This window comes from Scomber japonicus, chromosome 2, assembly GCF_027409825.1.
Source record: "Scomber japonicus isolate fScoJap1 chromosome 2, fScoJap1.pri, whole genome shotgun sequence".
Taxonomy (NCBI): domain Eukaryota; kingdom Metazoa; phylum Chordata; class Actinopteri; order Scombriformes; family Scombridae; genus Scomber; species Scomber japonicus.
The window spans coordinates 1,491,963-1,508,800 of NC_070579.1; the positions used below are offsets into that span (position 1 = coordinate 1,491,963).

The 16,838-nt window shown below is 42.0% G+C and overlaps 1 protein-coding gene across 1 annotated transcript; it reads right to left on the minus strand.

Annotated features, from left to right (window-relative positions):
- Positions 1 to 1,101: 1,101 nt before the first annotated feature.
- Positions 1,102 to 13,732, minus strand: traf5 (Tnf receptor-associated factor 5). Its single transcript, XM_053337674.1, has 11 exons — positions 13,723 to 13,732; positions 10,516 to 10,788; positions 7,280 to 7,343; positions 6,609 to 6,710; positions 4,178 to 4,342; positions 3,702 to 3,779; positions 3,463 to 3,537; positions 3,278 to 3,370; positions 2,571 to 2,711; positions 2,271 to 2,436; positions 1,102 to 2,147 (listed from the first exon to the last, which is right to left on the minus strand). Exons 2-11 carry the CDS (start codon positions 10,782 to 10,784, stop codon positions 1,561 to 1,563), a joined length of 1,740 nt encoding a protein of 579 aa, XP_053193649.1. The 5' UTR covers positions 10,785 to 10,788; positions 13,723 to 13,732; the 3' UTR covers positions 1,102 to 1,560.
- Positions 13,733 to 16,838: the final 3,106 nt, after the last annotated feature.

Consider the following 16,838-nt stretch of genomic DNA (forward strand, 5'->3'; position numbering starts at 1 on the left):
TAGTAAGCTAATGCTAATGTACAGATTAAGACCAGCTACGGCTGCAGTCTTGTTTAAGGGCGCACACGTTAATATTAGACAATGATACGGTTTCACTTCATGGGATTTGGCGGCAAGTTATGAGTCATGTTTACTATTTTAGTTTGTGTTCATATAGTGTTAATGTAATACAGTTTAACTGCAAATGAGATGTATTCTGTTGTATAACGTGAACACAAATGTACAGTTATTACAAAAATACTCTTTTGATGAGAGGACAAAGATGACAGGTGTTGAAAGGGAGAAGTGCATACATGATTGATGAAGGGGAAATGTTTTGGTTTCATACAAACTTTGATAAGTTAATTTTTTGAAAATATGTGAGAGGCATTTATGTGAAGACAGACCTTTGAAGAATATATGGCTTCATGTTATCCAAATGTGGATATAACCTATGCTTCAATGCAAAGCAGACAAAATAACAGAAAATGATTCATAATTGCAGTTACAAAGTTAAGTTGAAGATGAAAATAAATATAATCCAAATGAATGGAGAAGGAGCAACTGTTGTCCTGTGTCGCTGATTTCTTTATTATATTTTCAATATTTCCAGGAAAACTCCATCTGAGGATTATCTATATATCTGTTAGCGGAGACCTAGCCAGGACTTGCTACATTTCTGTCCAAGTCCAATATTCACTCTCTTTTAGCTCTGTTTTTGCTCTCTACCAACTCCTGAGGGAAATATCTAGTTCTTTAGCTGCTAAATGCTGTAATGTATCCTGTCATGAGGCTTGAGTACATTTCTGTTCCTATTATTATGGGACTTATCAAATAGATGAACAGAATGTAGCTTATGGTTGATTTTTGGATCTAGGAGTGAAGATAAAAGACAAGAATGATTTTACCATGTTAAGTCAGAGAGACGTTAGAGAAAGAAATCACATTCACCACGATTTATGTTATCAAATGAATGATTTCTGTCTTTCTGCTCAGTTGTCTGATAAAACCCAGTCATCTCTTTTACAGACAGATGGAGTTCCTCCCTCTCTTTGTTTGAGACGATGTGACACTTCAGTTTTATTTGATTCAAAGCAACAATAACACAAACAGACAGCAGGAGGTTAACTGCAGCATGTGGTGAAAGAAATCCCTCCATGTCAGTTTCACTGCTACAGACTGCTGTTCATTCAAATGTTTTCTTACAGTCTAGCAGATATCTCAAAGTTTCCAAACATATCAAATCTGTCAGGATGAATTTTGGGTGAAGGAGTCTAAAATGACGCAGCAAACATTAAACATTTCTTTCATTTTAAAATCTTCAAATAGCTTCAGTGCAGAGCTGCAACAACAGTATACAGTGTGTATGATACCAGAGAGGAAGGAGAACAGTTTAGTTCTTAACATCATAGCCACGTACCAAAGTAACAAACAAATAATCCCTGAGTTGATCCTGAAGCTAAAAGCCTCAATGTTTTAAAACTTGGTTCACATTATTCTGATGGTACATTTTGCTGAAAACTGGAGCAGTTTGTTTAGCACCAAAGTTAAATTAAAAATACTAAAAGTGATGGGAGAAAGCTACAGTTGCTCTAAACCGGACATGTCCACCTTCACTTTGACGAACAGCGTGTCGTCGATGATGTAAGCAGCATTTTGAGGAGTTTCTAGCTTGTTGAGTTGGATGAAGCATGAAAACCCGACAGCGACGTTGCTGACGGTGTCGGCGGCGGGTCGCTGGAAGCTTTTGGACATCGGGTCGGGTCTGAAGCTGAGACTGCGGTGGTTTCCAGCACCACTTTGATCCAGAATAGACAGACACACGGATTGCCTGAAAGGCCACAGCAGCAGAGCGTCGAAGTCTCCTGGCATCAGGACCACGTAAAGAGACAGGTGATTCCCTCTGCCCTCGCCGTCTCCGTTCAGATACGCTTTGATGGCCATTTTATATCCACAGCGCCCGGTGTGGAACGGCACACTGGTCAGGCACGGCGGCTGACCTTTGGCCTCAGCTGCCTGCTTTTTACTGAAGTCCTGGATCTTCCAGATCAGCTTGCCATCGTAGGACATCGTCTTGAGCTCCTGCAGGTGCTGCATGTTATGGTTGAGCTGAGTGGCGTGGAAATCTAGGAGACCCGAGTGACGCTTCAGGTTCTCCTCCAAAGTTCCTGGATGAAGGAAACATCAGTGTTTAAGTGTATTTACTGCTCATGTTGTCAACTTCAGTCCTGCAGCTGAATGACTGCAGGTCTGAAGCCGGTTTATAGATGTAAAGATTCAGGTTTCATTACCCAGGTGCTCTCTGAGGGCCTCAGCTGAAGACACTTGCTGCATCACAGCATCCAAAGAGCTTCTGAGCTGCTCAAGCTCCTCCAGACCAGAACCAGGTCCTCCAGATTCCTGGCGGATGTCCAGCTGGACAGTGGACAGGGTGTTCTCCTGCCTGCTCAGAGTCCTCTGATCACACAGACAGACACAGAGGAGACATGTTTAATAGCGCTGAGGTCTGCAGATCCTGAATCAATCTTTTGTTTTATGATTGTATAAATAAACAGCTGATCAGAGACAGTAAGGATGAAACGTGTTCTGACCTGAGCTGTGGAGACGATGTGTTCATGGTTGATGCTCTGTTGAAGCAGCGGTCTGATTTTGTTCTGCAGACCAGCGAGCAGTATGGTGTTGGTCTGGACGTCCTGCTGCCTCAGCAGCGCCTCCTCCTGGAGAACCCCCATCTGAGCCAGGAGAAAACAGTTTATAAGAAATATCTGTGAATATTAGCAAATTAAGTGTCCATGAAGGAATTACAATAATGTGTTCAATTCCCATGTAATACTTTATATGTCGGCTGAAACTGAGCCTGCTCACAGTGAACAGGTATAAATGAAGGACAGATGACACTTTGACTTGTTTCATCTCAATCATGAAATAAAACTTGTTTCTTTACACAGAGAGAGAGAAGAAATGTATCACAAGATATCACAGTACGATGAGAGACATCGTCCACTTTGTTTAGTTGGAAGAAGTCTGGTTACATGACAGGGTTCCTCTTAGCTGGGTACACATTTGGAGACTTCTTTGCAGTATGTCAGAGGTACAATTCTTTCTAACTTTCCATCAGGAGCTTCATCTGGTCATGACTAACAGAGACATGTTAAATCCTCTATGTAAGTATGTGAATATGGAGATTTCTAACAGATGTATTACTGTACTGTAATTAAACACATCGCCTAACGATGGCTCAGTAATGATTTGCACTCATTCAGACTCCTGTTTGAAGTTGTTTGAAGATGAAACGGACCTGATGTTCCAGGTTGGTGTTGCTCCTCAGGACCAGCAGCATGTGATGACTGACCGCAGCGTCTTCATGAAGCTTCATTCTTCCTCTCTTCTCCTGCAGGACAACCACACCTGAGGTCAGGTAAGACTGTTTACAGCCACACACACACACACAGCTCTGTGGTGTTTTACTCTAAACCAACAGACCTGCACACAACAGCCAAACTTCTTATAAGAGCAGTCGATGAGAACTTCAGGACACGACTCTCTGTGCTCTGTCACCTGGAACACAAACACAACATCAACATGAAGTTAAGAGCTTTTACTAACAATAGACGATGTTCAGCCCAAACTTACAATCTCATGTGTTGGACATTTAAAGTAGAGCCGGCTCACATGTTCCCCTCTGAGTGTCTGATGTCTGGTTTATAATCACATAAACTCACCATGTGTCTGCGGACTTTCTGAGAGCAGCTGTTGGGACAATTCACCTCCACCTCTGGACACGAGCTGCGCACATGATCCTACAAAACAGTCAGGACACAATATCATAATCTCCATTAGTCAAGAAGTTGTTAATACAATAAAATATCAGAAAACAGTGAAAGGATGGATCAGTGTTTGATGGAGTCCAAAATGAACAGAAACAGAAATATTCACATTTAGGAAGTTCGAATCAGAGAATTTGGACTTTTCTTTTCTTAAATAATGACTCAAAAGGGTTAACCAGTTATCAAAGCAGGTGGTGATTAATTTAATAATCAATGAATTGTTGCATCTCTGCTCCAAATCTCAGCTCACGATGTCAGCAGGTAGATGAGACTAAGAGCAGCAGCCAATGAGAAGGCTGGACCATGTTTGAAACCTTTCTAACTTTTACTATCAAAGCCTCCATGTGTTAGACTGGACTCTGAGTCGTTACCTGGAGGAGGCTGAGCTGCAGCGGCTGCCTGCAGTGTGTGCACGGCTCGATGCGGTGAGGACAGCTGTTGCTCAGGTGTTCCTGCAGGTGGCGCCGCTCCAGCATGGCGCTGCAGCCTGGATTGGAGCACTGCAGCTGCTCAAACTGACACGACAGCAGGTGCTTCTGCAGGAGAGTCAAGTTTAATACCAACAGTTAGTTTAGTTTATAAAGTCAGAATTTTATATGACGTTACAACATTCAGCACAGGGTTTAGACTGATCCATCTATTAGAACGGGGGGGGGGGGGGGGGGGGGTCAAACTCATTTTCATTCAAGCGTAGACATATATACATAGACGCCGCATTGACTGCTGCTGCCGATTGGAGTGACGTGCCTACACGGCGGCCATCTTGGTACAGGGCCACTCGCTCCTGCAGCACATTATGTGTATAGAGGAATGACGTGTTTGCACTATTAAAAGTGATCATACATCGCTCAATTATAATAAAAATAAATAAATAAATAAAATTGCTCAATTGTCAACATATATACACACGGGTTGTTTGTTACAAATGTCAGACAGATAGACAGATAGATAGATAGATAGACACGTTTTTAACAAGTCAAACCGTTTGGAGATCAGTTGAGATTTCAGTGAATAATTCTACTTTGAAACTGTGCAGTAGCTCTTACCTCCGTAGATATACATGCACTACTGTCTCTGCTAGCCCTGCTAACCCTGCTAGCTAGCCCTGTACCAAGATGGCAGCGTTTTAGGCACACCTCTCCACAGTCAATGCGGCATCTACGTATATATGTCTATGCATTCAAGGGCCACACACAGCCCAGTTTATTCTCATGTGGGCCATACCATTAAAAAGAGGGAGGGAAGGAAGGAAGGAAGGAAAGTGAGTCAAATCAAGTCTTCCATGTTTCAACATTACAGTGTTTTTAGTGCCAAAGTCTCTATTTTTTCCATCACTTCCATTGAAAGCACATTAGAAGGAGATGTTTTAATATTCAGTATGAAGAGGAGGAATGATTACAGAGAGGACAACCTCCTTACTGTTCATATGAACACCTGACACTGAGAAGTGAAGCTGAGAACATTCATTCATGTAGCACAGGCGCCATCTAGTGAGCTCTTTTGGTAATGTTTTGTGGGCTTCATTACAGAAGCTCAGCAGCAGTGTGTCTACTGTTCACAGTTAAAATGACGGTTTATTCCTTTTTTAGTCTTTGTTTTATTGTACACACACATTATATCCTGATCAGTGTGCAGAATCAGCATTAACTGAGCTACTAAATAGTCTGTAATGTCTGCTGGGAACATGTGAATCTGGTTTCTTGTGTAAACCTCAAACTCTGCTTCTTCAACATTTATATAAACTAAGTTTTAAGGTGAGCACAGAGTATAGACTGTACCTGCAGGTGGTTTAAGGTGAGCACAGAGTATAAACGGTACCTGCAGGTGGTTTAAGGTGAGCACAGAGTATAGACTGTACCTGCAGGTGGTTTAAGGTGAGCACAGAGTATAAACGGTACCTGCAGGTGGTTTAAGGTGAGCACAGAGTATAGACTGTACCTGCAGGTGGTTTAAGGTGAGCAGAGTATAAACTGTACCTGCAGGTGGTTTAAGGTGAGCACAGAGTATAAACTGTACCTGCAGGTGGTTTAAGGTGAGCACAGAGTATAAACTGTACCTGCAGGTGGTTTAAGGTGAGCACAGAGTATAAACGGTACCTGCAGGTGGTTTAAGGTGAGCACAGAGTATAAACTGTACCTGCAGGTGGTTTAAGGTGAGCACAGAGTATAAACTGTACCTGCAGGTGGTTTAAGGTGAGCAGAGTATAAACTGTACCTGCAGGTGGTTTAAGGTGAGCACAGAGTATAAACTGTACCTGCAGGTGGTTTAAGGTGAGCACAGAGTATAAACGGTACCTGCAGGTGGTTTAAGGTGAACAGAGTATAAACTGTACCTGCAGGTGGTTTAAGGTGAACACAGAGTATGAACTGTACCTGCAGGTGGTTTAAGGTGAACACAGAGTATAGACTGTACCTGCAGGTGGTTTAAGGTGAGCAGAGTATAAACTGTACCTGCAGGTGGTTTAAGGTGAGCAGAGTATAAACTGTACCTGCAGGTGGTTTAAGGTGAGCACAGAGTATAAACTGTACCTGCAGGTGGTTTAAGGTGAGCACAGAGTATAAACTGTACCTGCAGGTGGTTTAAGGTGAACAGAGTATAAACTGTACCTGCAGGTGGTTTAAGGTGAACACAGAGTATGAACTGTACCTGCAGGTGGTTTAAGGTGAACACAGAGTATAGACTGTACCTGCAGGTGGTTTAAGGTGAGCAGAGTATAAACGGTACCTGCAGGTGGTTTAAGGTGAGCAGAGTATAAACTGTACCTGCAGGTGGTTTAAGGTGAGCACAGAGTATAAACTGTACCTGCAGGTGGTTTAAGGTGAGCACTGAGCTGCAGGATGGGGAGTTGCTGCAGTAAACCTCTAAACTGGAGATTTCTCTTTTGCAGCAGTTGTCCTGAAAAACCTGCAGGATAAGTATGTGTTAGTATGACACATAGAAACAGAAAGAAACACCAAACATTCAACATAAAAACTAAACAATCCAAAAACAACTGAACTAAAATATAACTAATAATATCACATCAACATGGCAGCAGTGTAACAGTATGAACCACTGTATTATAATCACATATGCAGCACTTCTGAACTCATCACCACCAACATGACTTTTATAAACACTGAATAATAATAAAAGCTGCTGAGTCAGCAGAGCAGAAACTTCCTCACAGAAAAGAGGAAAAGCTTCGTTCTTGGAAACAGGAAGTTGAATTTCACTTAATAGACATTTGTCTCGTGGTCAAAACAACAACATTCAAATCTTAAGAGTTCACCTCAAATAACATAATGTACATTAATTGTGTAAAATATAGAAATAAACTAATTATTTGTGAGATATTCAACATTTTATCCACATGATTAATTCTTTATGTTACAGTCCACATAACTAGTAGTTGATGATAAAGGTGATGGAGGAAGCAGAGAGCACACAGTGAGGTCTGTAGGTAATGAAACAGTATTTCTATGTTTTCTGACCTCAGCAGGTGTGATCACGTGACCATCCACCGGACACAGCGGGCTGGACGGTGACGAACTCTCCCTGAAACACAAAGCAGACACAAAGCAGACGCCACTGAAATGAACAGCTGATCGGTTATAATTGGTGTGGTTGCTATGGTAACATGGCAAAGTTCAATCATCATCCACTGACACGGATTTTACACCAAAGACAAAAGTTTGACATGGAGACCTCCGGACCATCAGGTCTGAAAACAGGTACATTTTAAGGTGGACTGTCCTCGTGAGATGTGTTTTTAAGGTGGACCGAGTCAGCGTGAGTGTTTTAAGGTGGACTGAGTCAGCGTGAGTGTTTTAAGGTGGTATGTGTGAGTGTATCATTGCCTTAATGCTCAATCTGATGTGTTTGTTGCTGCAGCTGGTGAAGTTACTGGTCGTCTCATTTATGGTCTAATGTTAAAAACAGTGTGTTTGTGAGCAGCTGATGTTAAAGAGGAGGAAGAGGAGAAAGAAAATGAATACTTTAATGATTAATGAAGTCTTTATGAGGAGCTGTGATGTGTGTTGCTCCAGAATAACATTAAATGTGACCTGACTGTTCAGATTGAGGTCGCATTCAAATAAATCTGATATGTATCTGATCCAGTAAAACATCTGAAAGTGGCCTGAATCAGATTTGTAAATGTCAGATTCACATTGTCAGAAACTAATCAGATATGAGTCACATTAGAGCGAACACATCAGATTCAGGTCACTTTTAACTGCGGTGTGAACGAAGCCATAGTGATTTATTTAAAGTTTAAGTTTAAAGGTCATCATAATAACTCAAATATGTTTAATGGTGGTCTGTTTCACTATGAATTGTATTTTAAGGTAGTATGAGTCATTGTGAGGGCGTTTTAAGGTGGTACTCATATGGATAGCCTACATGTGTTTCTAAAATAAACATAAGAGTAATTTAAGATGAATAGATCATCTCTGGTTTTCCTCACATGGAGAAACACTGACTCTGTTATATAAAGTCCTAATCTGAATTCATTTAGAGTTTTAATATGAAACCAAAACAATAGGCTACATCTCATCATCATGGCTGCCAGCTCATTTAAACTTCCTGTCCTCCTCCCTCTGTTTTGACTGTTCCCTCTATTCTTCCTTCCTTCCTTCCTTCCTTCCTTCCATCTGTGCTTCCTCTCTCCTTCTTTCTTTCTTTCCTTCTTCTCTCTTTCTTCCCTTCCTCCATCTCCCTTTCTTCCTTCCTTCTTTCCTTCCTTACTTCTTTCCTCCGTCCTTCCTTTTTTCCTTCTTTCCTCTGTCCTTCTTTCCTTCCTTCCTCCCTCCCTCCCTCCCTCCTAGCTTCTTTCCTGCGTCCTTCCTTCCTTCTTTCCTCTGTCCTTCTTTCCTTCCTTCCTCCCTCCCTCCTACCTTCTTTCCTCCCTCCCTCCCTTCCTTATTTACTTCTTTCCTCCATCCTTCCTTCCTCCCTTCCTTATTTCCTTTCCTCCCTTCCTTCTGTCTTCCATCCCCCTTTCTTCCTTCTGTTGTTCTTTCCTTTCTCTCTCCTTCCTTCCTTCCTTCCTTATTTACTTCTTCCTTTCCTCCCTTCCTTCTGTCCTCCATCCCCCTTTCTTCCTTCTGTTGTTCTTTCCTTTCTCTCTCCTTCCTTCCTTCCTTCCTTATTTACTTCTTTCCTCCATCCTTCCTTCCTCCCTTCCTTCCTTATTTACTTCTTTCCTCCATCCTTCCTTCCTCCCTTCCTTATTTCCTTTCCTCCCTTCCTTCTGTCTTCCATCCCCCTTTCTTCCTTCTGTTGTTCTTTCCTTTCTCTCTCCTTCCTTCCTTCCTTCCTTATTTACTTCTTTCCTCCATCCTTCCTTCCTCCCTTCCTTCCTTATTAACTTCTTTCCTCCATCCTTCCTTCCTCCCTTCCTTATTTCCTTTCCTCCCTTCCTTCTGTCCTCCATCCCCCTTTCTTCCTTCTGTTGTTCTTTCCTTTCTCTCTCCTTCCTTCCTTCCTTCCTTCCTTCCTCCCTCCCTCCCTGCCTTCTTTCCTTTACTCCCTTCCTCCCTTGACTCGAACACAACAGGAGGGTTAAAAGTTGTAGTTTTTTTTTAAACATATGTTGGTTCAGTATCTCTCTGATGTTCACGTGATCATTTGCTTTAGAAAGACGTTTTTTAGCTGCTCTGATGAATGTTTGCTGAACTCATAGATTTAATTCTTCGGTGTGTCCTGATGTCATGACTACATTTATTCTGTATTTGTCTTCTGATTTCTGAAAGGGATGCGTTTTGGTTTTGGGCGTGTTTTACTATTTGGGTTTTAATGAATGAAACTCGCTCACGGAGCTTGATCTGGTAGTTTTAGGGGCGTGAACCTCCTCAGTCATGAACAGGTTAAATTCATCAGACTGAACAGAGTGATTCAAGACTTACTGCTTTGTGCAAGAACAAATATGAGAGAACAATATAATGAGGCGTAGTATGAGAGTGTGTCAGAGAGAGGACAGAAAGGTGTTTTATTAATCACTATGAAGTCCGATTTAAAGCCTGAGTCACTGATCGTGTTTTAATGAGGTCTGTGAGGTTATAACGTGTATTTAACCCTTAAACAGGCCTTACTAGTTATGTCATTTGCACCTGAAGGAAGGAAGGAAGGAAGGAAGGAAGGAAGGAAGGAAAGGAGGGAGGAAGGAAGGAAAGGAGGAAGGAAGGAAAGGAAAGGAGGGAGGAAGGAAGGAAAGGAGGAAGGAAGGAAAGGAAAGGAGGAAGGGAAGGAAGGAGGAAGGGAGGAAGGAAGGTAGGAAGAAGAGAAGGAAGGAAGGGAGGAAGAAGGAAGGAAAGGAAGGAGGGAGGAAGAAGGATGGAAAGGAGGGAGGGAGGGAGGAAGGGAGGGAGGAAGGAAGGAAGGAAGGAAGGAAGAAAGGAAGGACAGATGAAGGAAGGACAGATGAAGGAAGGAAGAAAGGACAGAAGGAGGGAACATTTACCCTAACAGCTGAACTTAGATCTGAGGAAGGAAGGAAGGACAGATGAAGGAAGGAAGGAAGGAAGGAAGGAAGGAAGGAAGGACAGATGAAGGAAGGAAGGAAGGAAGGAAGGAAGGACAGATGAAGGAAGGAAGGAAGGACAGAGGAAGGACCCGGGAGGACAACAGGAAGGTTAAAGAGTGTGTATCTCCTGGTGCACGTTGTCTGTTTAAGGGTTAAGGTAGTCTGAGTGACCGTGATGGTGTTTTAAGGTGGACTGGCCCTTACAGCAGTCCCTGGAGGCAGTGGAAGCAGTAGATGTGTCCGCAGGAGTTCTGTTGAGGGTTGAGGACGACTCCCTTACAGACGGGACAGATGAACTCCTCCTTCAGCTTCACCACGAACTTCAGGGAGTGTTTGGTGGAGGTGAGCTCCGCCTCCCAGGAGCTCACTGAGCCCGGCGGCCTCATCCTCAGCTCCTCAGACCTTCTCAGGGACTCCTCAGACTGCAGACTGGACTCCGCGGATCCTCCCGGGTCTGGGTCTGCTGTGGCCATGAGCCTGCAGGAGGAGACCCAGCAAACACATCACAGGTGATTTAAAGACTTTATTACACACTTTAATGTTCATTATTTGGATGCGTGGTTGATATGAAAGTAATTAAAGCTCCTCTCCTGATTACAGTCAAATATTATAGATAGATAGATAGATAGATGGATAGATGGATAGATGGATGGATGGATGGATGGATAGATAGATAGTACACTTCTTTGTCATTTCACAAAAAATACAACGACACTGATGGTCAATATGAAAACGTGTCAGTGTCAGTCAGTATCATGAGTTATTTTGCCCCGAATTTCATCTCTCAGGCTACAGTCTATTGTCCTTCACTCTGATTGGTGGAGGTCGTACCTGTGTTTTATAGAATGACCTGCAGACATTACTGAGGGTTAATTATATTACAACTTCCTGTTTTTAAAGTGAATCGTGTTGAATATGTATTTGATGAACAGTTTGGTGGATATTCTGCTAGAAGCTGATCATCAGTCACAGATCAGCTGCTTGTAATGAAGATGAAATAGTAAAGTTTTCTATCATGAACTAAGTAAATGTCTTTTTATAGTGTTAGAACATACAGTACAGACCAAAAGTTTGGACACACCTTCTCATTCAAAGAGTTTTCTTTATTTTCATGACTATGAAAATTGTAGATTCACACTGAAGGCATCAAAACTATGAATTAACACATGTGGAATTATATACTTAACAAAAAAGTGTGAAACAACTGAAAATATGTCTTATATTCTAGGTTCTTCAAAGTAGCCACCTTTTGCTTTGATTACTGCTTCGCACACTCTTGGCATTCTCTTGATGAGCTTCAAGAGGTAGTCACCTGAAATGGTCTTCCAACAGTCTTGAAGGAGTTCCCAGAGATGCTTAACACTTGTTGGCCCTTTTGCCTTCACTCTGCGGTCCAGCTCACCCCAAACCATCTCAATTGGGTTCAGGTCCGGTGACTGTGGAGGCCAGGTAATCAGGCACAGCACCCCATCACTCTCCTTCTTGGTCAAATAGCCCTTACACAGCCTGGAGGTGTGTTTGGGGTCATTGTCCTGTTGAAAAATAAATGACAGTCCAACTAAACGCAAACCGGATGGAATAGCATGCCGCTGCAAGATGCTGTGGTAGCCATGCTGGTTCAGAATGCCTTCAATTTTGAATAAATCCCCAACCCAACAGCGTCACCAGCATAGCACCCCCACACCATCACACCACCTCCTCCATGTTTCACGGTGGGAACCAAGCATGTAGAGTCCATCCGTTCACCTTTTCTGTGTCGCACAAAGACACGGTGGTTGGAACCAAAGATCTCAAATTTGGACTCATCAGACCAAAGCACAGATTTCCACTGGTCTAATGTCCATTCCTTGTGTTCTTTAGCCCAAACAAGTCTCTTCTGCTTGTTGCCTGTCCTTAGCAGTGGTTTCCTAGCAGCTATTCTACCATGAAGGCCTGATTCTAAGTCTCCTCTTAACAGTTGTTCTAGAGATGTGTCTGCTGCTAGAACTCTGTGTGACATTGACCTGGTCTCTAATCTGAGCTGCTGTTAACCTGCGATTTCTGAGGCTGGTGACTTGGATGAACTTATCCTCCGCAGCAGAGGTGACTCTTGGTCTTCCTTTCCTGGGGCGGTCCTCATGTGAGCCAGTTTCTTTGTAGCGCTTGATGGTTTTTGCGACTGCACTTGGGGACACTTTCAAAGTTTTCCCAATTTTTCGGACTGACTGACCTTCATTTCTTAAAGTAATGATGGCCACTCGTTTTTCTTTACTTAGCTGCTTTTTTCTTGCCATAATACAAATTCTAACAGTCTATTCAGTAGGACTATCAGCTGTGTATCCACCTGACTTCTGCACAACACAACTGATGGTCCCAAACCCATTTATAAGGCAAGAAATCCCACTTATTAAACCTGACATGGCACACATGTGAAGTGAAAACCATTTCAGGTGACTACCTCTTGAAGCTCATCAAGAGAATGCAGAGTGTGTGCAAAGCAGTAATCAGAGCAAAAGGTGGCTACTTTGAAGAAACTAGAATATAAGACATATTTTCAGTTGTTTCACACTTTTTTGTTAAGTACATATTTCCACATGTGTTAATTCATAGTTTTGATGCCTTCAGTGTGAATCTACAATTTCAATAGTCATGAAAAGAAAGGAAATTCATTGAATGAGAAGGTGTGTCCAAACTTTTGGTCTGTACTGTATGATACACCTGTTTAGTTTAATATCAAGTCTCGTGACAGACCTGTAATGAGCTCTTCTCCATGTATGGATGTACAAAAAGAACAAAGTCTATAGATGCAGGAAATAACATTTCCTGCATGTATACTTTTTGTAAATAACGTTTCCTGTAGTTGTAATTCATTTTTCAAAAAGAGACTTGGACTTCATTTGTCTCCTGAAAGCAAAGCTGGAATCTAGAATGAAACAAAAAAGAAAATAATATTTAACTGATGAAAAAAGAGCTGAAATGAGCTCGTTATCGCTCGCGATCACATGTTGTTAATCCAAATGTCATTACCACGTGCTCACACGCACACGCAAACACGCACGTGCACACATGTTAATATGTGATTGTAATGAAAATGACCTCCATCAACAGAGCTAATAAACACATTAAACACTTTAAAGTGTGATAGTTGAGAGGTTTGGGTGTGAGGGGAATCCCCGCTGCTGCTGGGCTGATGCTGCTGCTGCTGGTGCTGGTGCTTTATCATCCTAACGCAACCTAACATCTGGAATCATCTGTTCTTATTGATTTCATCACTACAACTACAGCTGGTATACTTCAGACTTGTAGAATTTCAGCCTCTGTGTAAAGACTTAGAGTCGGGATGTTCCCGCTAAGAACAGAAGCTTTTTACTTTCAGTTTCCTCTCACAATAACAATTCACACACAAAGACACGTTTTACTGGATTTTCTTACCGAGTCACTGAAATCCTCGAAATCAGCTCCTCACTGCCGGCTGTCAGTCACAGCTGATCGATCATCATCCGGTATTGGTTATTAATGGTCGATGATAGAGCAGCCGCAGCTGACGAGGAAACGACAGGAAGTGACTTAACATCAACAACCTGCTGCTGCCGCGGATGTGCCACTGCTTAATATGATATCATGTAATATATCATATCATATCATATCATTTTAAAACAGCTGTGACCACCGCTGGGAAAGTCAGTGAACAGGTGCGTGAATTCTGAAGTTTTATGTTTTATCATATTATAACTGGGTCAAACTTAACCAGGTGATCTTTAGTGTGGACATGACAGACTGATTTTGCACCAGTGATAAAAGTGTTCCTGCTGTTTTCTGTTTCCATGTGTGAGAGAAACAGGAATGGACTGTTTGTGTACCAGCAGCCTTCATAAGCTCAGTGTGATGTATTGACTCTGACAAGCTGAGACAGGCTGGTTCAGGTGTCTGTTGCTTATCTCATCAGATGTTCATGGGAGGATAAAAGCAGAGCTGTGTCCTGGAGAGAAGCAGATATTCTCCTCTTACTGCAAACACCAGGAGCAGAAGCACCAACACACATACTTCCATTTTAATAAGTTATACATCTTTCCATGTAGTGCAGATTTAAATACACAGCGTCTGGAGTTAGTGTGTTTAGATAAATGAGTGCTGGCTGGCTCTCAGGATGTGATGCAGGCCCAACACTGTACTGCAGCATCTTTTTTTTTTTTCTTTTTTCAAGATTCAAGAACTTTATTGTCATTACGCAAGCACAATGAAATGAAATTGGATAAACCTCATAATAGTTCAAGATTTAACACATATTTACAAAGTAGTCTATACATGTGACAAATGTATAATAAAATAAAATAATACAAATATCAGTGATGACAAAGAGCACAGGATCCAAGCAAAACAAGGGCAATATAAAATATAAAATGTGATTATCATTAAACACAACTAACAAGGTGCAAAACCATCAGCAGCTAAAGTAAAGGTGTGGTGTTCAGGTTCAGGGTGAAGGTTTATAAGGCATGTTAGTCTTGTTCAGACTGAGTAGATGTCAGAGTTCAGTAGATGTCAGAGTTCATAGATGTCAGAGTTCAGTAGATGTCAGAGTTCATAGATGTCAGAGTTCAGTAGATGTCAGAGTTCATAGACGTCAGAGTTCAGTAGATGTCAGAGTTCAGTAGATGTCAGAGTTCAGTAGATGTCAGAGTTCATAGATGTCAGAGTTCAGTAGATGTCAGAGTTCAGTAGATGTCAGAGTTCATAGATGTCAGAGTTCATAGACGTCAGAGTTCATAGACGTCAGAGTTCATAGATGTCAGAGTTCAGTAGATGTCAGAGTTCAGTAGATGTCAGAGTTCAGTAGATGTCAGAGTTCAGTAGTGCCACAGCTGTTGAGATGAACCTGTTTTTCTGTCTCGTTGTATCTGCAAACACCGAAGTGTTGGTCAAACGTGGACAGCAGAGGATTCATCTCCTTTTCTGTCAGTCCAGTGATTCTCTATCAGTCATTCATTGAAAGCCTTTTAACTTTTACTCTTCTATCTGTTGGTTCAATAATCTGTCACTCAACAACAGAAACAGTCTCAACCTGCTCCAAGATCATCAGATTTAAGCAGAGAGACCTACAGTAGGGTCCTTATGGGAGCTACAGGTCATGAGGAAGTCACACAATATTCTGAGTACTTCCAGGCAAATCTTAAGAAATGAATTTTCATTATTGCCTTCAGGGCGTCGCTATGCCAACCTGCATGTAAGAGTAACAAGTCCTTTATCCCCTCTGCTGTCCGACTGCTGAACTAATCTATATGAGGTCCAGTTGTGACTGTTTGTTATTGCAGTGTGCAGCTGGATACTGTAGAGCTTGTCTAGGATTCCTCTTAATGAACTGAATTGAACTATGAATTCATTGAACTATGGGGCCTGCTGACTTTGCACACTAATTTTGCACTTTCGCATTTTTGCACTTTTGCACACAGCTGCCAACTCTTCTTCTTTCTGCTGTGTTGTTATCTTGTTATTTAAGTGTATGAGGATGTCGTGGTGCGAGCTGTCCAATGAATTGCCCTTTATGGGATTAATAAAGTTGTCTTGAATCTTGAATCTTGATGGAGGAGCTTAAACAGATGATGTCCAGTAGAGCTGAGTATCAGTACTCTATTCCTTTAACGTATCGACCATAATAAATAGATACCAAGTAGTATGAAAACGTCTCCATCAAACGATACCTGCAATCCTTCCTTTTTGCACTCAGAGCTGAAAATATGAGTATTTGTATGGACTTGCTCACAGCCAATCAACACAAGCATACTTTGCTGTGATTGGCCCACTGCCCCAGCAGCTACAACCCGTCTGCGGTGGCTTTTTAGGCAACCTTCACATTTCTTTATGTTCAGTAATGTTCAAATGTCTGAGGAGGCAACATGTGAGGGCTACAAGGAGGAAAGACAACAGGCCTGCATGTATGGGCCCTACCGACTAACACAGGTTAATCATTTGCTGTAAAGTGAGTTAAGTTGTTGTTATTGAGTCTCAGTCCAGAACACAACAGAGTCCCTGGTACAACAAGTAGACAAACAAGCCATTTAAAACAGGAACAATCGGTTCCTCTTTAAATCTGGGTCACTTTCCTATAAATAATGCTGCTGTAGCTTTACGGTTCATTAACCATCGTCCACCACCGTGCCTTAGTTCAGTCAAATACGGACTCGCTCAACTCAATGTAAGTTTCATACTTTCCTACTGATTTCCAAATGAATATGATTTCATAGACAAGAGGCACCAGTGTGTGTGTGTGTGTGTGTGTGTGTTGTGTGTGTGTGTGTGTGTGTGTGTGTGTGTGTGTGTGTGTGTGTGTGTGTGTGTGTGTGTGTGTGTGTGTGTGTGTGTGTGTGTGTCTCAGGCTTGTGTGTGTGTCTCAGGCTTGTGTTTTAAGTAGATTGCACATGACTCTGCACTTGTAGTAAAGTAAAGTATTCTCATTCTGTACTTTAGTAGAAGAACAGATACGTGTGTAAAAAAAAGACTCTGGTAAAAGTAGAAGTACTGATTTAACTCCTTTACTCAAGTAAAAGTAA

Coding starts and splice junctions, on each gene's coding strand:
- traf5 (XM_053337674.1), bottom strand. CDS start 10,784: ATGGCCACAGCAGACCCAGACCCGGGAGGATCCGCGGAGTCCAGTCTG. Junction 3,780..4,177: donor TGCAGCTCAGCCTCCTCCAG/GTAACGACTCAG, acceptor ACTGTTTTGTAG/GATCATGTGCGCAGCTCGTG. Junction 3,538..3,701: donor AGAAAGTCCGCAGACACATG/GTGAGTTTATGT, acceptor TTTGTGTTCCAG/GTGACAGAGCACAGAGAGTC.